Below are 23,866 nucleotides of genomic sequence, written 5' to 3' on the forward strand. Positions count from 1 at the left end.
TGCCCAGACCTCATCTATACTGTGTGCTACTAGAACTGCTGAACTTCTGTATCTGTGCCTAGAAGACTAATTCATTTCCATGTGCCTTCTTCCATCATGGAATTCACTGCTTCTGGAGAAGCGGATCACCCTGCAACAGTTTCAGCCTGCTAACCCCTGGAGGAATGCGCCATTGGGTTTACTGATTCTGGACTCTGGACTCACGTGAAACCATAATTCTTATTTTTATCATGGTCTTTGCCCTGAACCCCTTTCTTTCCCTTATCCCTCTGTTGTATGAATGCAAAAGGGGCAGACATTGTGAAACCCCTTGCTGTGTTTTGTGTGTTTGTAAAATAAATTACCCCTCTTATTTTACCTTGTCTCGAGTTTGCAGTGGGGTTATTAATAGAGGATTGGATTATGCCAAAACTGAAGGGTTGGGGAAAATACATCACCACTTATAAAGGGGGAACTCAGAAATCAAAAAACACCTTTCTTCTTACAGACAGGTAGTGAGAGGAGAAATCAGGGCTGTTCTAATTTAAACCCCCTCCTGTCCGTAACATTTGGAACAGGTGGACAGACGTTTAAGAGACGATGTGATTATCCCACATAAATAGTAACCCAAGAGCAGTTTGGGGCCCCAATGAAGTGTAATGAAATGATCTACAACTTACCAGGTTCTTCTTTAACCGCCACATGTCGCTGCGCCCAATGTATTGGTCCTTGAAGGTTAGCTCCACCAGATCGAGGCTAACATCCTTTTGTATATTCAGACAGAGAGCACAGGTGAATATTTATAGCTAGGGCACATTTGAAAATAAGCACCTCATTTCCAAAAACTGGTGATGACAGAAATAGAATTTATCTAAATCCAGTGAAACCTGGTCATACATATGAATTGTATGTTAATTATATTGTTAAGATATACAGATGAAGAGCGTCGTTTAATTAGGTACTTTCGGCATTGCTGAAAAAAAGAGAAATGTCGAAGCTTTTATCTTGCAATCATCAGGACACTTCTCAAGAATACCAGTAGAGGGGAAAACAACAAATAATACTGTATGAGGAGAGAGTGCTGATTGGTCAGCAAGTAGACCCTGATTGACAGGCAAGTGGACTCTGATTGGCAGAGGTGTTGCCATGGAGAATACACCAGTGATGATGACTCACAGTTAACTACCAAGCAATGTTTGAAATTTAAACCAGTTAGCTTGGCCCTGATTGGTCAAGGTATTGCCCTGAGGAATGAATCAGCGAATGGTTGTCACTTATTTTGTTCAACTCAAACAGGCACAATGTGTGTACATGTTTTTTCTGTCTGCAAAGAACAGGGCCCTGGGTATTAATATATGTAGCTTTCAGTACACACACATACCACACTGCGAGCCTGACTGACAGTCTTAAATTGATTGTCAAGCATAATTCTTAGCACACTGAAGTTTATTTAGAAAGTGTTGCCTGATTGCAGAATCACATCCAACATTGGACACTGTGTTTTGAGTTTTACAAGCACGGGCTGGTTGGGTACAGTCTGTACCTTATCCGTTACGAACAGCGGCTAGGACACGCTGTTTGATACGATCCACCAGTCTTTGGGACGTACGGCCTACGAACCTAGCATCACACTGGCACTGAAGCTAGGCGAAGCTGGCTGTTTCAAACTGCTACTATGCAGTAGCAACACAAGTGGTATTCGGCATTAACAGGATGCTGCTGTCAAGCCAAAAAAAGTTCTGCCTTTCACACAAGTGAGTAATGTGGTGTATGAATTTCAGTGCCAGTGTGAATCCAGGTATGTAGGTTGTACGTTCCAAAGACTGGTGAATCATATCAAACAGCATGTCCCAGCTGCTGTTCACAATGGGCAAGGTACAGACTGTACCCAACCAGCCCATGCTTGCAAAACTCAAAACACAACGTCCAACATTAGATGTGATTTGGCGATTGGACATTTGCTAAATAATCCTCAGTGTGCTCTTCTTCGGAAAGAGTCATATTGGACTTGAAACGTTAACTCTGTTTCTCTCTCCACAGATGCTGCCAAGGCTGCTGAGATTTTCCCAGCATTTTGTTATTATTTAAGAAGAGAAGGCATGCCTGATTCATCCAGAGAACTGCAAGAAAAGCTGGAAGTAGTATTCCCTGTGCTGTTTAGATATAATCACAAGCAGGGAGAATTTCTGCCCAGTTTTCCGAATCTTCCACTGTAACTTCGGCAGAAACCCTGGAGAAAGGGCATAATTAGCTGCTTAAGCATGCCAGATAACAATGTACAGGGCCCAGGGAATGGGGTGGGGGAAATAAAAACAAAACACGCCACTTACCTTGGGATCCACAATATTAACATAGACATCTTGGTAAGCTCGGAGCTTAAACACCTGGGCCACAGTCTGGTCCACACTAATAGTTTCTGAGACAAACAACAAAGGGCAAAACATGCAATTAAATTTATTTAACAATGGGCCTCAAAAGGATTTTTTCCCTCACATACATTGATTAGAAATTATTTGAATAATAGAAAGCTGATGCACATATATTTTTAATATAAACATGGGTTCTTCAGCAACATAGTCCCAAATCTCTTCACAGCTGATACATTCCTTTAAGAATTTTAGATTCCTTGGGCAGCAAGGTGAGGTCAGAGGCAGGCTGGGGGTGTGGGGAGACACGTAAATCAAACCAATATCAATGTCCACACAGAGAGGAGAGAAAGGGAACTGGGAGAAGAATTGCAGCTCATAAGGCCGGGGCTGGGAAAAACTTCAAAACAGCATGGGGTGGGAGGAGAAAGGTTTGAATAGCTTAGCGGAGTGCAATTTCGGGAATCTGGCTGAAGCCTGAGCAAGATAGGGAACTGAATACACCAGGATACAGGAACTTCAAAAAGGATAGGGAAAATGAGAAAAAGAGCAAGATTAATAAAGAGACATGGTCAAAGGGCGGGATCAGACAACATAATCAGGACAAATAAAACTAAGCAACAGGGCAGGATCCAAAATATCATCAGTAAACACAGACCTCCTGACTGTGAGGAACTCAACAGATCAAGATCAAAATGTAGTGATAGGAGAGTTTAGTTGCATACAGATTTGGAGAGCACAAGTAGCAAAGAGAATAGATTTACTGAATGTACTCAAGGCAGTGAGGCAGTCTTTCCTCTGGGCCTCCTACGCTCCAGATTCAATGGGGCAGGGCCTGAGTTTGGAGTACATCTACACCCTGGTAAGCATCCCGGGCCAGGACAGGCGGTGGGTGCGGTTAATAAAGCAGATAGTATCCTAGGTTTTACTAATAGATGCATAGAGGCACAAGAGCAAGAAGGTTATGTTGTATATGACACTTGTTTGGCCTCAGTTGGAGTATTGCATCCAGTTCTGGGCACTGCACTTTCAGAAGGATGTGAATACATTAGAGAGGTTGCAGAAAAGATTCACAAGAATGGTTTCAAGGAAGAGGAACTTCAGTTAAGAAGATGGATTGGAGAAGTTAGGATGGTTTTCCTTGGAGAAAAGAAGGCTGAGAGGAGATTTGATAGAGGCATCCAAAATTATGAGGGGTCTGGACAGAGTAGATAGGGAGAAAATGTTCCCATAAATGAAAGGATCCAGAACGAGAGTGCAACAGGTTTAAAGTAATTGACAAAGGAAGAAAAATCGATATGAGAGAAAACTGTTTCACACAGCAAGTGGTTAAGATCTGGAATGTAATGTCTGAGAACGTGTTGGGGCCAGGTTCAATCGAAGCATTCTAAAGGGAATTGGACTGTTATTGCGAAAGAAAGAATGTGCAGGGCTATGGCGAGAAGGCAGGAGAATGGCATTAATGAATTGCTCATTGAGAGAGCTGGTGCTGAATGGCCTCCTTCTGCGCTGTAATAATTCTGTGATTCTGTCAGAAGCATAAGGGTCATTTCAGCTCTTGGGTTTTGTTTGTCCTGTACCTTGGAGTGGGGCAAGAGGGATTAATTAGACGTGGCACCTTCTGTGGTGTAACATTCCCGAGGGCCCCAACAGAAGGCTAAATAAAACCAAAGTTATAATTTTAAATAGCAACAGAAAATGCTGGAAACACTCAGCAAGTCAGGCAGCATCTGTGCAGATAGAAATAGAAATCAGCGCCTCCAGCACTTTTTGTTTTAATTTCAGATTTCCACCATCTGCAGTATTTTGCTTTTATCCAATTGTCTAAATCAGTGCTACTTCTCCTCCAGGAATGCCCACCTTGAAGCATTTATGAGGCTATCTCCATAAATTCTGCTGAGTGCTTCCAGCATTTTCTGTTTTTATTTCAGATAACTAGCAGCCATCGTGTTTTGCTTCTGCTTTAAGATTAGAGATCCCATGGTATTTGAAGGCGAGCAGTGAGCTCTCCCCATGTCTTGGCTAACATTTCTCCTTCAGCCAACACCACCAAAACTAGTCGCTCCTCTTTTCATTGGTAAGACACACTGTAAAATATAAGGCTTTCCTTCTATAATGTTTCAAACCAATGCTTGCCTCCTTCAGACACAGCATTTTGGGTGATGTCCCTCTTTCCCACATCATCTTTCTCTGGAACCCAAATCTGCTAAATTAAGAGTAGCTTTGTGCTGAAGGCTATTTTGAGATTACCCAGAACTGAGAAAGGCTTTATTCTATCTGTTAGGAGTTGATACAAGCTCAACTCAATCATCTCCAACATCCACTCCCTGCACCCCCGACGCACACTGGCAGCAGTGTGTACCATCTACAAGATGCACTGCAGGAATTCACCTTCGACAGCACCTTCCAAACCCACAACCACTACCAAGTAGGACAAGGGCAGCAGATACATGGGAACACCACCACTTGCAAGTTCCCCTTTAAGCCATGCACCATCCTGACTTAGAAATATATCGCCATTCCTTCACTGCCGCTGGGTCAAAATCCTGGAACTCCCTAACAGCACTGTGGGTGTACCCACTCCACGTGGACTGCAGCAGTTCAAGAAGGCAGCTCACCACCACCTTCTCAAGGGCAATTAGGAATGGGCAATAAAAATGCTGGCCTAGCCAGCGATGCCCACGTGCTGTGAAAGGATTAAAAAAAACAGACTTTGGGGAAACGCGGTGGCGTAGTGGTCATGTCACTGGACTAATAATCCAGAGTCCCAGGTGGATTCTCTGTGGGCATGGGTTTGAATCTCATCACAGCAGATGGTGGAATTTAAGTTCAATTAATAAACCTGGAATTGAAAGCAAGAAACCATTATCGATTGTCCTAAAAACCCATCTGGTTCATTAAGGAAGTCTGCCATCCTTACCTGGTCTGGCCTACATGTGAGTCCAGACCCACAGTAATGCAGAAAGGTGCATCTTAACTGCCCTCTGAAATGGCCTAGCAAGACACTTAGTTCAAGGGCAATTAGGTATGGGCAATAAACGCTCACTTTGCCAGCAACGCCCACATCTCATGAAAGAATAAAGAAAAAAAACTTCATATTGTCCATTCATTGATCATTATAGATTAGAGAACATCTCACTCCCAGTTATGTTGATGCTACATATCGGCCAGATACAGTTTAACACAGACACCATTCACAAACTGCGAAGTCTCACTCTTTCCCCCACCTCCCCCAGCCACAATGCAAACTAATTCACAGTATTACCTTTCTGCAAGTCTTCTTTCAAAGACTTCACCTGAAGAAGAAGAGGGCTGCGAATAACAGAGACAATATAACAATTATCACGTTACATGTACTGGAAAGAAGAAAGAGAAAGGAAAAAAATGCATTTTTATAGCACCTTTCACATCCTCGTGCCTTCCTAAAGTGCTTCACAGCCAATGGAGTGCTTTTGTAGTGTAGTCGCTGTCATAATGTAGGGAACGCAGCAGCCAGTTTGCGCACAGCAAGCTCCCATGAGCAGCAATGTGATACTGACCAGATCATCTGCGCCAGTGACATTGGCTGAGGGTTAAATATTGGCCAGCAAACGCCATTAAAGAGTGATTACAAGGCAGCAATCTCAGAGGGAAGCTCAGTCAACGCATTAGGTCATCTGAGAGAATCTTAGGAGATTTAAACCACCCGCTGAATCCCTCACACATTGGGATTATGAGAAACCTATCACTTTGGACATCTTCAACAGATTACACTTGTGACCTTTGTGAATGACTTTTCAATTATGAGTTTGTTCTTTCTGGTGATAGAGGCATGTCTCGGATCTGCACCATAGTCTACTCCTGTTCTGTGGCACTGTTGACGTTGTAATCCATCTCCCTCTCAAAATCAAGTTACATTCCCTTTATGTATAAAAAAAGCATAGTAATCGAAATCAGAAGAAACATTGAACCCCAAGTGTCAGTCACTTCACTGATAGCTGTTTGAAACACAGATAGTCAAAGGAAATTTTATCCTGGTTAGGAAACAGCCTTTGGGTGTTTTTACATAAAAGGCCCACCACTCATTTTCACAGAGAGATGAGCCTTTGGGAGACCTAGTATGTTGAACTAATAACGCCCACTGTAAAACTGTGAGATAATGTCATGGAGTAGGTGAAAAGATGTCCTTTTAGCGAAGCTTAAAAGCACGACCATGTGTTGTGAGGTTGGAAGACAAAGACAGACAGACATCTGGAAGATGGAGCTGTAAGGTGTGTATCTTCTGTGGCAAAACCCCCAATGCAATCTCCCTGTTGGTCACCGGGATGTTGAGGTTCACTGAAACTTTAATAAACCTTCAAGTGTTTGTGTGTTGAATTCACCTGTGGCATATAGGCACAGCACTGCAGCCTTTGTCTATACTATTACAAAATTCAGGTTTCTAGCAGTTTCACCAGTTTTGCTGAAAAATAAACTAAGGCTGATTCTGAATAACCTTGTCTCTAGATCAGCCACATTTTGCCAGTCCTGGTGCTCATAGAGCAGGAATACCTATATATTTCTCATCACCCCCGTTTTCAAGTTACTTTATCCTCCTCTCTTCAGGTCTTTCCCACCCCCGATTACATTTTACAAATGAGGCAACCAGATGACCCAACTCCTTGTCTTGCCTCTGTTGCACTTCAGTGAAGAGTCACATCCCAAGACAGTTTATCTTCTGCCATTCCCATCTCAATCCTGCTCATTGGTACTAATGCCACAGCTGAGAGTAGGTGACACAAGTACATAAGTCAATATCAGCAGTGCACTGGACCCATGTATCCTTCTGGCATTCCTTCACACGCACACCAAATTTTCAACATAAATCTAAATTACTACCAGCGAAACAAAAATGCAGGGACATAGTTGCTCATCTACCATAAGACGACAGAATTCTTGTGGGTTTACGCAGATATTGTAACTCTAAAAATTAATTTAAAAATACATTCCATTAAAACATTAAACTTCCTGGGTCGTGCATGTCCCAGAAAAGGTTCTATACATCATATTAAGCAGAAATCACGAAAATGGTGCTAACAAATTTACCTATACTCATCATTGATATGTGCAATCTCCACAATATCACCAAGCTTCACCTGAGGGAAGACCTTGGGGTTCACCATCAGCTCGTAGTCTAAGGGAGACAAGAAACACAAAGTATGAAGACAACAACAACTTGTACTTTATTATATTATTATAATTACTGGCTATCTTTCGCAAGCAAGGATGATTGTCTTCCATGAGTACATGATGGCTGATGAGGCCTATTCAGGATCTGCAAACTTAATGGTACATAGGGTATTTGTTCTCATGTGGGATGTCTGATCGTATATTATTATAAAGCTTCCAGACAACACAATCCTGCTCCCATCACCATTTGCTGGTCACCGAAGGGTTTGAGAGATGTGCCCGGAAAGGAAGACATCTGTGAGTGACATCTTTTAATCTGGAGAAGCCATTGCACACCAGCTTCCACACCTATCTTGACAGAATGAAATCTTGATCCAATAACAAGGAAACCAAGATAACTGGAGGTTTCGTTCTGCTGCAGCCTTCGTCCGCCGGAGCAGCCTTTGAGATATCCCAGATGGCACATCTTCCTCCGCCTGTTCTGCTGTTGAGGACTTGTTTGCCAGAGACCTATCTGCTGGGTATTTCTAAGGTGCCTAACAGGCCTTCACAGTAACCAAAGCAGCCCGGGACATAAGGAGTCCCACTGTACTTCACCCTTTCGATTGACCCTTTCATGCTCATTTCCCAGGTTCCACAGCGAGCATGAGTGGGTGGACTTAGGTACTTACTTAGCACCTTTAAGATAGTAAAACACATCCAGATGCTTCACAGGAGCACTATCAAATAAAGTTTTATATGGAATCACGTAAGGAGATAATAAGGCAGATGGCCAAATGCCGAGTCAGAGAGGTAAGTAAGGTGCATTTTAAAGAGAGATGTAGGGAGGTGGAGAGGTGAAGAAAGGGAATTCCAGTGTTTAAGTCCTTGGAAGCTGAAGGCTCTGCATCCAACAGTTCAGCAATGCTCAAGAGATCAGAACTGGAGGCACACAGATACCTTGGAGAGTTTTAGGGCTGGAGAAGATCATAGAGTGGGGAGGGGCGAGGCCACAGAGGGATTTGAAATCAAAGATGAGAACTTTAAAATTGAGGCATTGCTTAACCAGGAGCCAAGACTGTCAGCGAGCACAAGGGTGATGGGTGAACAGGACTTGGTGCCAATTAGAACATGGGCAGCAGAGTTTTGGGTGACCTCAAGTTTATGGAGGGTTAAACGTGAGAGGCTGGCAGGGAGTGCTTTGGAATAATCGAGTCCAGAGATTACAACAGCAAGCATGAGGGTTTCAGCAACAGATGAGCTAAGGCAGGGATGGAATTGTGCAATGATACAGGAAATAGACGGTGTTAGTGATTGCACAGAGATGTGCTCAGAGACTGAAGAGAAAAAACTAAACCATCGAGGTTTCCCATTCAATCATAGTCCAAAGAAAGTACATTGACTGAGGAGAGGATAAGCCTGAACTGTGAGGTTCCCCGTAGTCAAATAGACTGCTAATAGCACAGTCCAGGCTCACACATAAAGAGCCAGTTGAAGGGTAGGGTGTCAATTGACTGCCGTAGAGCTATAAGCCCAGCAAGAGACAGTATTGTCTCGAGTTGGGATAAGTGGAGAGCGGTGTAAATTACATTCTGCCACCTCACTGCAGGCTTTCCAACCTGAGAATATTGTGAAGGTGCTGCCCTGTATCAGATACTTCCTGAAGCCACTTTGGCCTAGGATTTGTGTGTAGGGTACTTAATGTATAAAGAAAATCCCAAAACATTTCACAGAGACATTATTTCAAGGGAACAGAGCTTAAAAAAAGATATTAGAGTTGAGCAAAGATAGGAGATGGGCGGGTTTTTGCGGGGGGTCTTCAAGTGGAAGATGCCAAAGAGTTTGGGGAGGGAATTGCAGAAGTGAGAGCTCAGAGTGCAGGTGTCAATAGTGGACAATGGGGGAGGGCGGGGGAGGAGGGGTCCATTCCGGGATGAAATAGAAACTGTTTCTGTGCCAGTCAATGAGGTGAGAAACAGCGGGAGATCCGGAGAGGAATCTGCACAACCACCCGCCCGGCAATGGCCCAGCCCCGGCTACAGAGCCAGCGACCAGCCGCTTACACATGCACACAGGCCCCGGCGGATCGGGAGAGAGCATGAGGGGAGCGGCCCCCGGCCTTCCCATTCCCCCCCGGGGCCCCGGCCTCGCCTCCCCCCCGGGGCCCCGGCCTCGCCTCGCCTCGCCTCGCCTCCCCCCCGGGGCCCCGGCCTCGCCTCGCCTCGCCTCCCCCCGGGGCCTCGGCCTCCCCTCCCCGCGGGCTCACCGCTGCCCCCGAATCCCTTCTTGTGGATCCACAGTTTATAAACTCGGTTGGTTCTCATGGTGACACCCTCAGACCCTCATCATCCCGGAACGGAAAGGTTTCTCACAGCTGGTGTTTCACTCCGGAAATTTATTCGGCGGCGCCTGTGGATGTGACAGTGAATAGCGTCCGGAGGGAAATGTTTGTCTCAACAACAGAATGTGGCTATGGCAACGATTAATGCTGCTGTCTGCACACAGCCACATAACTATCCATCATAACCACTGATTTTAATATGCATATATCAATCTACAAAATCTATATGTGTATATATATATGTAGAATATACATATAAAAAGAGTTGTCTTTATACTACACCTTTAACCTCAGAATACGACAATGTGTTTTACAGCCAATGACTATTTTTCAAATATCGTCACTATAAGAAATGATCTGCTTTAGTGATGTTAGCTGAGAGATTTGGCAAGGCACCAGGAGGATTTCCCTGTTGTTTGGATCTGTCCCACCTTGACAGCAGCACTCAGACCTCAAGGTAATATTTCATCCGGAAGATGGCACTTCCAACTGTGCAGCACTCCTTCAGCATTGCATTCAAAAGAGTCTCAGGAATGAGACTTGAACCCACAACCCTCTGACACAAGTGAGAGCACTACCAGAACCATAGATGGAATTGAAAGATCCCAAACACTCAACGCTGTAGTATGATATTCTCTTTGGTCACAAATCTTTCAAACTATTTTCTGAAAAAAATGATCATCTGCCATTTTTCCTCAGTAACCGAAATTACTACTATTCCAAATAAGATGTGACTAAAACACTAGTCAAATTTTATTTCATGTTTTTTAATGCCTTAATTAAAGTCCTTATTTGAAAACCCCAGCCTCTCTCAAAAGGGTTGACCCTGATATTTTTACCCAGAGCTGTGGCTCTGTTAGCTGAATGAGGGTTGTGTCATCTCAGCATGTGCAACATCTGCAAGTTCTCAGCCTTCTGAACTGAGAGAATATTTTCTTTTCCTTTCCAACAATTTCTGTTATTTTGTCCTTCAAATGATTTCATTAGCAGAGCACGATCATCACATACCCAGGACCTTGCTGCAGCAGTTCCTTGGAGAAAACATACTTGGTCTCACCATCTTCATTGATCTTTACCCCACAGGCCAGAAGTGAACTTTTGCTGATCATTCTAGTGTTTAGGTTAAAATAATATTTGACAATGAAAAGCAACAGCATTGCTAACTCTCCAGCATTAGCCTGGAGTCTCCAGGAATTGAAGATCAACCTTCAGGACACTGTTGAGTGCAATCGTGGAGACAAATTGTAGAGACATTTAAAAAAGATAGTAGTGAAAATAAATTTCTTTGAACATTTCTCTTTACCAAATATAAAAATATTGAAAATGGGGAAAAATTGCTGTTTAGCTGACAGTCAAGCAACATCCAATTGGGCAAAGAATCTTTTTGCTTTCCAATTGGCCGAGAGGCAGTGCATCACAAGGATGGATGTGTTAGCTGATTAATGGCTGGAACGTGGGGCAACTCATGAGATGAAAGCTCCAGGAATGCATTGAATTACAGTTGGCAATGCTAACACCAGAACATGGATAACAACCAGGTTTGGGCTGACAGCAGGCAGGTAACATCACATAAGTGCTAGGTAAGGACCGTCTTGAAGAATAAAGAACCTATTGTTCTCTTCCTGACTTCAATAGGTCCATCGTTGCCAAGTCCAGCACCATCAACATCTTGAACATGGTCACAGACAACAAGCTTAACTGAGCTAGCCGTATCACTACTGTGGTTTCAAGAGCAGGGCAGCTCTTGACCCCGGAAAGTCTCTTCAGCATCTACAAGGCTAAAGCCAGGAGTGTGATGGAATATTTGCCAGCCCTCTGAATGGCGGAAGCCACATTTAGGCGTTCCCTAACTTCCACCTTCATACGATTGTAGTAACCCTAAAAGACCGCAGTAGCTCAAGCAGTTACCATGCAGGTACCTCCTGTGGGCTGGCTTGCAATACTACGACGAACAGTGGCTATAGAAGTTTAGCAACACACCAATGCCGAAAACAACCCACAACATCACTTGGCAGCTTGGTGTGCAGCACGTCAAGCACACACTACCTCTCTAGGATCAGCAAAGGTGCACCAATTGAAGTTATCCCCACCTAAATAGATTACTTGCAGCATGTACATCATTTTTCGTAAATGGAAGGATGCCAACATCAAGTCATTAGGAAGGCAAATGCAATGCTGGCAGCGAGGTGGAAAAAACTTATACTTGATTAATTATGCTGCTTTTGTAGTCTGGTTAATGGTTCATGAGAGAAGTATGACTGGAGGCATGAACTGTGAGACAGGCATAGTATGTGTGCAGTGTTGTGTGTAAAAAAAGTTGCACCCTCCCGTCCAATGCCTGATTTTACAGGTATTTCTGCAATGTAACTTGAATCATCCACAGTGAAAACATATGCAAAATAATTAAACTGCCATCTCCTTATTCTCCATGAGAAATACAGCACGTTCATTTTGTTAACCTTTTTGTAAATTAAGTATGCATGCAAACTTAATATTATTGTGTGAAGTTTTGTGTGTCATGGACATGGTTGTGGAGGAGTACCTTGTGTTTGTATTGAGGTGTAAATAGCGTTGAAGTGGTAAAATGAGGCAGGCGTAAAGTGCAGAAGAGCCTGGCTGGAAATGTGAGGCTGGCGAGAGCATTTGTGCTGTTGAAAAAGGGAATGTCAAGAGTGGGATTTGAAAGCAGACCCCAATAAAGGGACTAATATTCACCAAGCCTTTGCAAGACAAAAAATCACACTCCTTGAGTCAACTGCCTTAGACCACTCAGCCATCCTGACGAGCAGTTGCTCTGGATTGCCAATGTGTGCTGCAAATTCGGTACACTAACTGAACTGGAGCACAACGTTGTCTCTTGTGCAATGACAAAGCACTACCATCAATTGCTCGTGCTTGATTTAACAGGCAGTGCCAAAATAGCCCTTTCCTGCTCCACAAACAACCCTAAGACTCACGGCCGTTATACACCAACAGCCATTTTACCACCTTTTAGCAAACATCATTTTCTGAGACACATTTCTGCCTCCACCTTCACCAAACGCAAGCAACACAGTTGCCATTGGAACACAAGTCCTTCAAAAAACACAGCAGAAGGGAATAATCCTTCAAAGTGGACATTTCACCTCATTCACATGCCTTTCTTTTCATGACATTAATGTGATGGACCTGCGACGGCTGAACACCAGACAATGAGCAGCAGCTCCCAATATTGGAATTGAACGAAGGGAATTTGCAGCCCCTGTGCCCCTGGTCAATAGCATTTCTCTGAACATTACCACCTGAAAGGCTCAGCCTTCAAAGGCATCTAATCTGTTAGCACTGTGCTTCTCATCAGGGGATGACTTGAAATGTTAAAGTCACTGGTATCATTGCAAGTACTTGCCAAAGTAAGGGAGTTGAAGTGAGCAGTTTTTGTGTAGAAGAAGTGGCATTCTTTGTGACATCTTTTGATTAACTGCTCCTATCACTGCTTGCTTGTCCCTACAACCACCCACCCCCCTCAACTTCTCTCTCTCCCCCCCACCTTAAACCAGCTTATATTTCACCCCTCTCCTAACAATACTCAGTTCTGTTGAAGGGTCGTGAGGACTCGAAACGTCAACTCTTTTCTTCTCCGCCGATGCTGCCAGACCTGCTGAGTTTTTCCAGGTAATTTTGTTTTTGTTTTGGATTTCCAGCATCTGCAGTAGTTTTTTGTTTTTATTCTTTGAAACATTTGGCCTGGTTATGAGAACCAGCAGTGTACGCCATGCCATTGAAAGGTGCAGTCCTAGAATGCAATGTGGAATGCCTAGCAAGGAGCTAGGAATAAATGTAGTTTCCTCAGAGTGGTGTGTTTGCAGTTTGGGTCATGATTGTGGGAGAAGTGTGATTTGATGCATGAGGCATATTACGTGTGAAGTTTTGTGTGTCATGGACATGGTTGTGGAGGCGTACCTTGTGTTTGTATTGAGGCGTAAATTGCATTGAAGTGGTAAAATGTGGCAGGCGTAAATTTCATCAGAGCCTGTCAGGAAATGTAGGCTGGCGAGAGCATTTATGCGGTTGAAAAAGGAATGTCAGGAGTGGGTTTTGAACCCACACCCCGAGAAAGGGGCCAGAATTTACCAAGACATTGCAAGGGAAGGAATCACACTCCTTGAGTCTGGCACCTTAGACCACTCAGCCATCTTGAGAGGCAGTTGCTCAGGATTGCCAATGTGTGCTCCAAATTCTGTACACTAACTGAACTGGAGCACACCGTTGTCTCTTGTGCAATGACAAATCACAATCATCAATTGCTCGTGCTTGATTTAACAGGCCAAAATTCTCCTTTCCTGCTCCACAAACAACCTTCAGACTCACAGCTCTTATACACCAACAGCCATTTTACCACCTTGCAGCAAACATCATTTTCTCAGACACATTTCTGCCTCCACCTTCACCAAACGCAAGCAACACAGTTGCCATTGGAACACAAGTCCTTCAAAAAACACAGCAGAAGGGAATAATTCTTCAAAGCGGACATTTCACCTTCTCATTCACATGCCTTTCTTTTCATGACATTAAGGTGATGGACCTGCGACGGCTGAACACCAGACAATGAGCAGCAGCTCTAATACTGGAATTAAACGAGGGGAATTTGCAGCCCCTGTGCCCCTGGCCAATGGCATTACTCTGAACATTACCACCGGAAAGGCCCAGCCTTCAAAGGCATCTAATTTGTCATAAACAAAAACAAAAATACCTGGAAAAACTCAGCAGGTCCGGCAGCATCTGCGGAGACGAACACAGTAAATGTTTTGAGTCCGAATGACCCTTCAACAGAACTAAGTAAAAATAGAAGAGAGGTGAAATATAAGCTGGTTTAAGGGGGCGGGTGGTACAAGTAGAGCTGGATAAAGGGTCACGGATAGGTGGAGATTACCAAAAGATGTCACAGACAAAAGGACAAAGTGATGTTGAATGTGGTGATATTATCTAAGGAATGTGCTAATTAAGTGTAGAAAGCAGGACAAGAAAGTTACAGATAGCCCTTGTCGGGGTGGGGTGCGGTGAAGGATTCGAAAAAGGTAAAGATAAAACAATGGATGGAAATACATTTAAAAATAAAGGAAATATGTGGGAAAAGAAAAATCTATATAAATTATTGGAAAGGGGGTGGTCAGCATTGTGCTACTCAATCAGGGGATGACTTGGAATGTTAAAGTCACTGGTATCCTTGCAAGTACTTGCCAAAGTAAGGGAGTTAAAGTGAGTTGTTTTTGTGTAGAAGAAGTGGCATTCTTTGAAACAGTTGGCCTGGTTATGAGAACCAGCAGTGTACGCCATGTCATTGAAAGGTGCAGTCCTAGAATGCAATGTGGAATGCAGCAAGCAGCAAGGAATAAATGTAGTTTCCTCAGAGTGGTGTGTTTGCAGTTTGGGTCATGATTGTGGGAGAAGTGTGATTTGATGCGTAAGGCATATTACGTGTGCAGTTTTGTGTGTGATGGACATGGTTGTGGAGGCGTACGTTGTGTTTGTATTGAGGCGTAAATAGCGTTGATGTGGTAAAATGTGGCAGGCGTAAATTTCAGCAGAGCTTTTCAGGAAATGTAGGCTGGCGAGAGAATTTGTGTGGTTGAAAAAGGAACGTCAGGAGTGGGATTTAAACCCACGCCCCTAGAAAGGGGCCAGGATTTACCAAGCCATTGCAAGGCAAGGAATCACACTCCTTGAGTCTGGCGCCTTAGACCACTCAGCCATCCTGACAACAGTTGCTCAGGATTGCCAATGTGTGCTGCAAATTCTGTACACTAACTGAACTGGAACACACCGTTGTCCCTTGTGCAATGACAAAGCACAATCATCAATTGCTCGTGCTTGATTTAACAGGCAGTGCCATAATTCTCCTTTGCTGCTCCACAAACAACCTTCAGACTCACAGCTGTTATGCACCAACAGCCATTTTACCACCTTGCAGCAAACATCATTTTCTGAGACACATTTCTGCCTCCACCTTCACCAAACGCAAGCAACACAGTTGCCATTGGAACACAAGTCCTTCAAAAAACACAGCAGAAGGGAATAATCCTTCAAAGCGGACATTTCACCTTGTCATTCACATGCCTTTCTTTTCATGACATTAATGTGATGGACCTGCGACGGCTGAACACCAGACAATGAGCAGCAGCTCCCAATATTGGGATTGAACGAAGGGAATTTGCAGCCCCTGTGCCCCTGTGCCCCTGGCCAATGGCATGACTCTGAACATTACCACCTGAAAGGCCCAGCCTTCAAAGGCATCTAATTTGTCAGTAAACAAAAACAAAAATACCTGGAAAAACTCAGTAGGTCCGGCAGCATCTGCGGAGAGGAACACAGTAAATGTTTCGAGTCCGAATGACCCTTCAATACAACTAAGTAAAAATAGAAGAGAGGTGAAATATAAGCTGGTTTAAGGGGGTGGGTGGTACAAGTAAAGCTGGATAAAGGGTCACTGATAGGTGGAGATTACCAAAAGATGTCACAGACAAAAGGTCATAGAGATGTTGCATGTGGTGATATTATCTAAGGAATGTGCTAATAAAGGGTAGAAAGCAGGACAAGAAAGTTACAGATAGCCCTGTGGGGGTGGGGTGGGGTGAAGGAATCGAAAAAGGTAAAAGATAAAACAATGGATGGAAATACATTAAAAAATGTAACAGGTGGGGAACAAAAATCTATATAAATTATTGGAAAGGGAGTGGTCAGCATTGTGCTTCTCATCAGGGGATGACTTGGAATGTTAAAGTCACTGGTATCCTTGCAAGTACTTGCCAAAGTAAGGGAGTTGAAGTGAGTTGTTTTTGTCTAGAAGAAATGACATTGAAACAGTTGGCCTGGTTATGAGAACCAGCAGTGTACGCCATGCCATTGAAAGGTGCAGTCCTAGAATGCAATGTGGAATGCAGCAAGCAGCAAGGAATAAATGTAGTTTCCTCAGAGTGGTGTATTTGCAGTTTGGGTCATGATTGTGGGAGAAGTGTGATTTGATGCATGAGGCATATTACGTGTGAGGTTTTGTGTGTCATGTACATGGTTGTGGAGGCATACCTTGTGTTTGTATTGAGGCATAAATAGCGTTGAAGTGGTAAAATGTGGCAGGCGTAAATTTCAGCAAAGCCTGGCAAGAAATGTAGGCTGGCGAGAGAATTTGTGCGGTTGAAAAAGGAATATCAGGAGTGGGATTTGAACCCACGCCCCTAGAAAGAGACCAGAATTCACCAAGCCATTGCAAGGCAAGGAATCACACTCCTTGAGTCTGGTGCCTTAGACCACTCGGCCATCCTGACAACAGTTGCTCAGGATTGGCAATGTGTGCTGCAAATTGTGTACACTAACTGAAGTGGAGCACACCGCTGTCTCTTGTGCAATGACAAAGCACAACCATCAATTGCTCGTGCTTGATTTAACAGGCAGTGCCATAATTCTCCTTTCCTGCTCCACAAACAACCCTAAGACTCACAGCTGTTATGCACCAACAGCCATTTTACCACCTTGCAGCAAACATCATTTTCTCAGACACATTTCTGCCTCCACCTTCACCAAACGTAAACAACACAGTTGCCATTGGAACACAAGTCCTTGAAAAAACACAGCAGAAGGGAATAATCCTTCAAAGCGGACATTTCACCCTCTCATCCACATGCCTTTCTTTTCATGACATTAAGGTGATGGACCTGCGACGGCTGAACACCAGACAATGAGCAGCAGCTCTAATATGGGAATTGAACAAAGGGAATTTGCAGCCCCTGTGCCCCTGGCCAATGGAATTGCTCTGAACATTACCACCTGAACGGCCCAGCCTTCAAAGGCTTTGAGTCTGTCAGCACTATGCTTCTCATCAGGGGGTGACTTGGAATGTTAAAGTCACTGGTATCCTTGCAAGTACTTGTCAAAGAAAGGGAGTTGAAGTGAGTTGTTTTTGTGTAGAAGAAGTGGCATTCTTTGAAAAAGTTGGCTTGGTTTGAGAACCAGCAGTGTACGCCATGCCATTGAAAGGTGCAGTCCTAGAATGCAATGTGGAATGCAGCAAGCAGCAAGGAATAAATGTAGTTTCGTCAGAGTGGTGTGTTTGCAGTTTGAGTCATGATTGTGGGAGAAGTGTGATTTGATGCATGAGGCATATTACGTGTGCAGTTTTGTGTGTGATGGACATGGTTGTGGAGGCATACCTTGTGTTTGTATTGAGGCGTAAATTGCGTTGAAGTAGTAAAATGTGGCAGGCGTAAATTTCAGCAGAGCCTGTCAGGAAATGTAGGCTGGTGAGAGAATTTGTGCGGATGAGAAAGGAATGTCAGGAGTGGGATTTGAACCCACACCCCTAGAAAAGGACCAGAATTCACCAAGCCATTGCAAGGCAAGGAATCACACTCCTTGAGTCTGGCGCCTTAGACCACTCGGCCATCCTGACAACAGTTGCTCAGGATTGCCAATGTGTGCTGCAAATTCTGTACACTAACTGAAGTGGAGCACACCGTTGTCTCTTGTGCAATGACAAAGCACAACCATCAATTGCTCGTGCTTGATTTAACAGGCAGTGCCATAATTCTCCTTTCCTGCTCCATAAACAACCCTAAGACTCACAGCTGTTATGCACCAACAGCCATTTTACCACCTTGCAGCAAACATCATTTTCTCAGACACATTTCTGCCTCCACCTTCACCAAACGCAAACAACACAGTTGCCATTGGAACACAAGTCCTTCAAAAAACTCAGCAGAAGGGAATAATCCTTCAAAGCGGACATTTCATCTTCTCATTCACATGCCTTTCTTTTCATGACATTAAGGTGATGGACCTGCGACGGCTGAACACCAGACAATGAGCAGCAGCTCTAATATGGGAATTGAACAAAGGGAATTTGCACCCCTGTGCCCCTGGCCAATGGCATTACTCTGAACATTACCACCTGAACGGCCCAGCCTTCAAAGGCTTGGAGTCTGTCAGCACTATGCTTCTCATCAGGGGATGAATTGGAATTCTAAAGTCACTGGTATCCTTGCAAGTACTTGCCAAAGTAAGGGAGTTGAAGTGAGTTGTTTTTGTGTAGAAGAAGTGTCATTCTTTGAAACAGTTGTCCTGGTTATGAGAACCAGCAGTGTACGCCATGCTATTGTAAGGTGCAGTCCTAGAATGCAATGTGGAATGCAGCAAGCAGCAAGTAATAAATGTAGTTACCTCAAAGTGGTGTGGTTGGAGTTTGGGTCATAAATGTGGGAGAAGTGTGATTTGATGCATGAGGTATATTCCGTGTGCAGTTTTGTGTGTGATGGACATGGTTGTGGAGGCGTACCTTGTGTTTGTATTGAGGCGTAAATAGCGTTGAAGTGGTAAAATGTGGCAGGCGTAAATTTCAGCAGAGCCTTTCAGGAAATGTAGGCTGGCGAGAGCATTTGTGCGGTTGAAAAAGGAATGTCAGTAGTGGGATTTGAACCCACACCCCTAGAAAGGGACCAGAATTCACCAAGCCATTGCAAAGCAAGGAATCACACTCCTTGAGTCTGGTGCCTTAGACCACTCGGCCATCCTGACGACAGTTACTCAAGATTGCCAATGTGTGCTGCAAATTGTGTACACTAACTGAAGTGGAGCACACCGTTGTCTCTTGTGCTATGACAAAGCACAACCATCAATTGCTCGTGCTTGATTTAACAGGCAGTGCCATAATTCTCCTTTCCTGCTCCACAAAAAAACCTAAGACTCACAGCTCTTGTACGCCAACAGCCATTTTACCACCTTGCAGCACACATCATTTTCTCAGACAGATTTCTGCCTCCACCTTCACCAAACGCTAGCAACACAGTTGCCATTGGAACACAAGTCCTTCAAAAAACACATCAGAAGGGAATAATTCTTCAAAGCGGATATTTCATCCTCTCATCCACATGCCTTTCTTTTCATGACATTAAGGTGATGGACCTGCGACGGCTGAACACCAGACAATGAGCAGCAGCTCTAATATAGGAACTGAATGTAGGGAATTTGCACCCCTGTGCCCCTGGCCAATGGCATTACTCTGAATATTACCACCTGAACGGCCCAGCCTTCAAAGGCATCTAGTCTGTCAGTACTGTGCTTCCCATCATGGGATGACTTGGAATGTTAAAGTCACTGGTATCCTTGCAAGTATTTGCCAAAATAAGGGAGTTGAAGTGAGTTGTTTTTGTGTAGAAGAAGTGGCATTCTTTGAAACAGTTGTCCTGGTTATGAGAACCAGCAGTGTACGCCATGCCATTGAAAGGTGCAGTCTTAGAATGCAGTGTGGAATGCAGCAAGCAGCAAGGAATAAATGAACTTTCCTCATAGTGGTGTGTTTGCAGTTTGGGTCATGATTGTGGGAGAAGTGTGATTTGATGCATGAGGCATGTTACGTGTAAATTTTGTGTGTCATAGACATGTTCGTGGAGGCGTACCTTGTGTTTGTATTGAGGCTTAAATTGCGAAGATGTGGTAAAACGTGGCAGGCGTAAATTTCATCAGAGCCTGTCAGGAAATGTTGGCTGGCGAGAGCATTTGTGCGGTTGAAAAAGGAATGTCAGGAGTGGGATTTGGACCCATGCCCCTAGAAAGGGACCAGAATTCACCAAGCCATTGCAAGGCAAGGAATCACACTCCTTGAGTCTGGGGCCTTAGACCACTTGGCCATCCTGACAACAGTTGTTCAGGATTGCCAATGTGTGCTGCAAATTCTGTGCACTAACTGAACTGGAGCACACCGTTTTCCCTTGTGCAATGAGAAAGCACAACCATCAATTGCTCGAGCTTGATTTAACAGGCAGTGCCATAATTCTACTTTCCTGTTCCACAAACAACCCTCAGACTCACAGCTCTTATACAGCAACAGCCATTTTACCACCTTGCAGCAAACATCATTTTCTGAGACACATTTCTGCCTCCATCTTCACCAATTGCAAACAACACAGTTGCCATTGGAACACAAGTCCTTGAAAAAACACAGCAGATGGGAATAATCCTTCAAAGCGGACATTTCATCTTCTCATCCACATGCCTTTCTTTTCATGACATTAAGGTGATGGACCTGCGACGGCTGAACACCAGACAATGAGCAGCAGCTCTAATATGGGAATTGAACGAAGGGAATTTGCACCCCTGTGCCCCTGTCCAATGGCATTACTCTGAATATTACCACCTGAACGGCCCAGCTTTCATAGGCATCTAGTCTATCAGTACTGTGCTTCCCATCAGGGGATGAATTGGAATGTTAAAGTCACTGTTATCCTTGCAAGTATTTGCCAAAATAAAGGAGTTGAAGTGAGTTGTTTTTGTGTAGAAAAAGTGTCATTCTTTGAAACATTTGTCCTGGTTATGAGAACCAGCAGTGTACGCCATGCCATTGTAAGGTGCAGTCCTAGAATGCAATGTGGAATGCAGCAAGCAGCAAGTAATAAATGTAGTTACCTCAAAGTGGTGTGGTTGGAGTTTGGGTCATAAATGTGGGAGAAGTGTGATTTGATGCATGAGGTATATTACGTGTGCAGTTTTGTGTGTGATGGACATGGTTGTGGTGGCATACCTTGTGTTTGTATTGAGGCGTAAATAGCGTTGATGTGGTAAAATGTGGCAGGCGTAAATTTCAGCTGAGCCTTTCAGGAAATGTAGGCTGGCGAGAGCATTTCTGCGGTTGAAAAAGGAATGTCAGGAGTGGGATTTGAACCCACGCCCCTAGAAAGGGACCAGAATTCACCAAGCCATTGCAAAGCAAGGAATCACACTCCTTGAGTCTGGCGCCTTAGACCACTCGGCCATCCTGACAACAGTTACTCATGATTGCCAATGTGTGCTGCAAATTGTGTACACTAACTGAAGTGGAGCACACCGTTGTCTCTTGTGCTATGACAAAGCACAACCATCAATTGCTCGTGCTTGATTTAACAGGCAGTGCCATAATTCTCCTTTCCTGCTCCACAAATAAACCTAAGACTCACAGCTCCTGTACGCCAACAGCCATTTTACCACCTTGCAGCACACATCATTTTCTCAGACAGATTTCTGCCTCCACCTTCACCAAACGCTAGCAACACAGTTGCCATTGGAACACAAGTCCTTCAAAAAACACATCAGAAGGGAATAATCCATCAAAGCGGAAATTTCACCCTCTCATCCACATGCCTTTCTTTTCATGACATTAAGGTGATGGACCTGCGATGGCTGAACACCAGACAATGAGCAGCAGCTCTAATATTGGAATTGAATATAAGGAATTTGCAGCCCCTGTGCCCCTAGCCAATGGCATTACTCTGAATATTACCACCTGAACGGCCCAGCCTTCAAAGGCATCTAGTCTGTCAGTACTGTGCTTCCCATCATGGGATGACTTGGAATGTTAAAGTCACTGGTATCCTTGCAAGTATTTGCCAAAATAAGGGAGTTGAAGTGAGTTGTTTTTGTGTAGAAGAAGTGGCATTCTTTGAAACAGTTGGCCTGTTTATGAGAACCAGCAGTGTACGCCATGCCATTGAAAGGTGCAGTCTTAGAATGCAGTGTGGAATGCAGCAAGCAGCAAGGAATAAATGAAGTTTCCTCATAGTGGTGTGTTTGCAGTTTGGGTCATGATTGTAGGAGAAGTGTGATTTGATGCGTGAGGTATATTACGTGTGCAGTTTTGTGTGTGATGGACATGGTTGTGGAGGCGTACGTTGTGTTTGTATTGAGGCGTAAATAGCGTTGATGTTGTAAAACATGGCAGGCGTAAATTTCAGCAGAGCCTGTCAGGAAATGTAGTCTGGCGAGAGAATTTGTGCAGATGAAAATGGACTGTTAGGAGTGGGATTTGAACCCACACCACTAGAAAGGGACCAGAATTCATCAAGCCATTGCAAGGCTAGGAATCACACTCCTTGAGTCTTGTGCCTTAGACCACTCGGCCATCCTGACAACAGTTGCTCAAGGCTGCCAATGTGTGCTGTAAATTCTGTACACTAACTGAACTGGAGCACACCATTGTCCCTTGTGCAATGAGAAAGCACAACCATCAATTGCTCGAGCTTGATTTAACAGGCAGTGCCATAATTCTCCTTTCCTGTTCCACAAACAACCCTCAGACTCACAGCTCTTATACAGCAACAGCCATTTTACCACCTTGCAGCAAACATCATTTTCTCAGACACATTTCTGCATCCATCTTCACCAATTGCAAGCAACACAGTTGCCATTGGAACACAAGTCCTTCCAAAAACACATCAGAAGGGAATAATCCATCAAAGCGGAAATTTCACCCTCTGAGCAGCAGCTCTAATATTGGAATTGAATATAAGGAATTTGCAGCCCCTGTGCCCCTGGCCAATGGCATTACTCTGAATATTACCACCTGAAAGTCCCAGCCTTCAAAGGCATCTAGTCTGTCAGTACTGTGCTTCCCATCAGGGGATGACTTGGAATGTTAAAGTCACTGGTATCCTTGCAAGTATTTGCCAAAATAAGGGAGTTGAAGTGAGTTGTTTTTGCGTAGAAGAAGTGGCATTCTTTGAACCAGTTGGCCTGGTTATGAGAACCAGCAGTGTACGCCATGCCATTGAAAGGTGCAGTCCTAGAATGCAAGGTGGAATGCAGCAAGCAGCAAGGAATAAATGAAGTTTCCTCAAAGTGGTGTGTTTGCAGTTTGGGTCATGATTGTGGGAGAAGTGTGATTTGATGCATGAGGCATGTTACGTGTAAATTTTGTGTGTCATAGACATGTTCGTGGAGGCGTACCTTGTGTTTGTATTGAGGATTAAATTGCGAAGATGTGGTAAAACGTGGCAGGCGTAAATTTCATCAGAGCCTGTCAGGAAATGTTGGCTGGCGAGAGCATTTGTGCGGTTGAAAATGGAATGTCAGGAGTGGGATTTGGACCCATGCCCCTAGAAAGGGACCAGAATTCACCAAGCCATTGCAAGGCAAGGGATCACACTCCTTGAGTCTGGGGCCTTAGACCACTTGGCCATCCTGACAACAGTTGCTCAGGATTGCCAATGTGTGCTGCAAATTCTGTGCACTAACTGAACTGGAGGACACCGTTGTCTCTTGTGCAATGACAAAGCACAAC

The 23,866-nt window shown here is 44.2% G+C and overlaps 1 protein-coding gene and 6 non-coding genes across 10 annotated transcripts in view; all 7 read right to left on the reverse strand.

Moving 5' to 3' along the window:
- Nucleotides 1–9,868, reverse strand: part of depdc5 (DEP domain containing 5, GATOR1 subcomplex subunit) — a 181,595-nt gene extending 171,727 nt beyond the window's left edge. For 2 of the 4 annotated variants that reach the window (XM_078553860.1, XM_078553859.1), the window contains exons 1-5: nucleotides 7,842–9,519; nucleotides 7,410–7,497; nucleotides 5,611–5,657; nucleotides 2,310–2,395; nucleotides 660–743 (exon numbers count right to left, since the gene is read on the reverse strand). In XM_078553860.1, coding sequence (XP_078409986.1) covers nucleotides 660–743; nucleotides 2,310–2,395; nucleotides 5,611–5,657; nucleotides 7,410–7,497; nucleotides 7,842–7,959 — 423 coding nt within the window. In that variant the 5' untranslated portion in view covers nucleotides 7,960–9,519. Of the gene's footprint in view, nucleotides 1–659; nucleotides 744–2,309; nucleotides 2,396–5,610; nucleotides 5,658–7,409; nucleotides 7,498–7,841; nucleotides 9,521–9,738 lie in introns of those variants that run through there. The other 2 variants (XM_078553861.1, XM_078553863.1) reach the window with 2 other exon arrangements.
- A 5,562-nt stretch (nucleotides 9,869–15,430) lies between these two features.
- Nucleotides 15,431–15,549, reverse strand: trnal-caa (transfer RNA leucine (anticodon CAA)). The gene is made up of 2 exons: nucleotides 15,512–15,549; nucleotides 15,431–15,465 (listed from the first exon to the last, which is right to left on the reverse strand). It is a non-coding gene; the product is annotated as a tRNA-Leu (tRNA).
- Nucleotides 15,550–16,992: 1,443 nt separating this feature from the next.
- trnal-caa (transfer RNA leucine (anticodon CAA)) lies at nucleotides 16,993–17,111 on the reverse strand. The gene is made up of 2 exons: nucleotides 17,074–17,111; nucleotides 16,993–17,038 (listed from the first exon to the last, which is right to left on the reverse strand). It is a non-coding gene; the product is annotated as a tRNA-Leu (tRNA).
- Nucleotides 17,112–18,113: 1,002 nt separating this feature from the next.
- Nucleotides 18,114–18,232, reverse strand: trnal-caa (transfer RNA leucine (anticodon CAA)). The gene is made up of 2 exons: nucleotides 18,195–18,232; nucleotides 18,114–18,159 (listed from the first exon to the last, which is right to left on the reverse strand). It is a non-coding gene; the product is annotated as a tRNA-Leu (tRNA).
- A 1,002-nt stretch (nucleotides 18,233–19,234) lies between these two features.
- Nucleotides 19,235–19,353, reverse strand: trnal-caa (transfer RNA leucine (anticodon CAA)). Its single transcript has 2 exons — nucleotides 19,316–19,353; nucleotides 19,235–19,280 (listed from the first exon to the last, which is right to left on the reverse strand). It is a non-coding gene; the product is annotated as a tRNA-Leu (tRNA).
- A 2,122-nt stretch (nucleotides 19,354–21,475) lies between these two features.
- trnal-caa (transfer RNA leucine (anticodon CAA)) lies at nucleotides 21,476–21,594 on the reverse strand. Its single transcript has 2 exons — nucleotides 21,557–21,594; nucleotides 21,476–21,521 (listed from the first exon to the last, which is right to left on the reverse strand). It is a non-coding gene; the product is annotated as a tRNA-Leu (tRNA).
- Nucleotides 21,595–22,597: 1,003 nt separating this feature from the next.
- On the reverse strand, nucleotides 22,598–22,716 carry trnal-caa (transfer RNA leucine (anticodon CAA)). Its single transcript has 2 exons — nucleotides 22,679–22,716; nucleotides 22,598–22,632 (listed from the first exon to the last, which is right to left on the reverse strand). It is a non-coding gene; the product is annotated as a tRNA-Leu (tRNA).
- Between the last annotated feature and the right edge of the window lie 1,150 nt (nucleotides 22,717–23,866).

Source organism: Cetorhinus maximus, chromosome 12, assembly GCF_964194155.1.
Source record: "Cetorhinus maximus chromosome 12, sCetMax3.hap1.1, whole genome shotgun sequence".
In the NCBI taxonomy this organism is placed as follows: domain Eukaryota; kingdom Metazoa; phylum Chordata; class Chondrichthyes; order Lamniformes; family Cetorhinidae; genus Cetorhinus; species Cetorhinus maximus.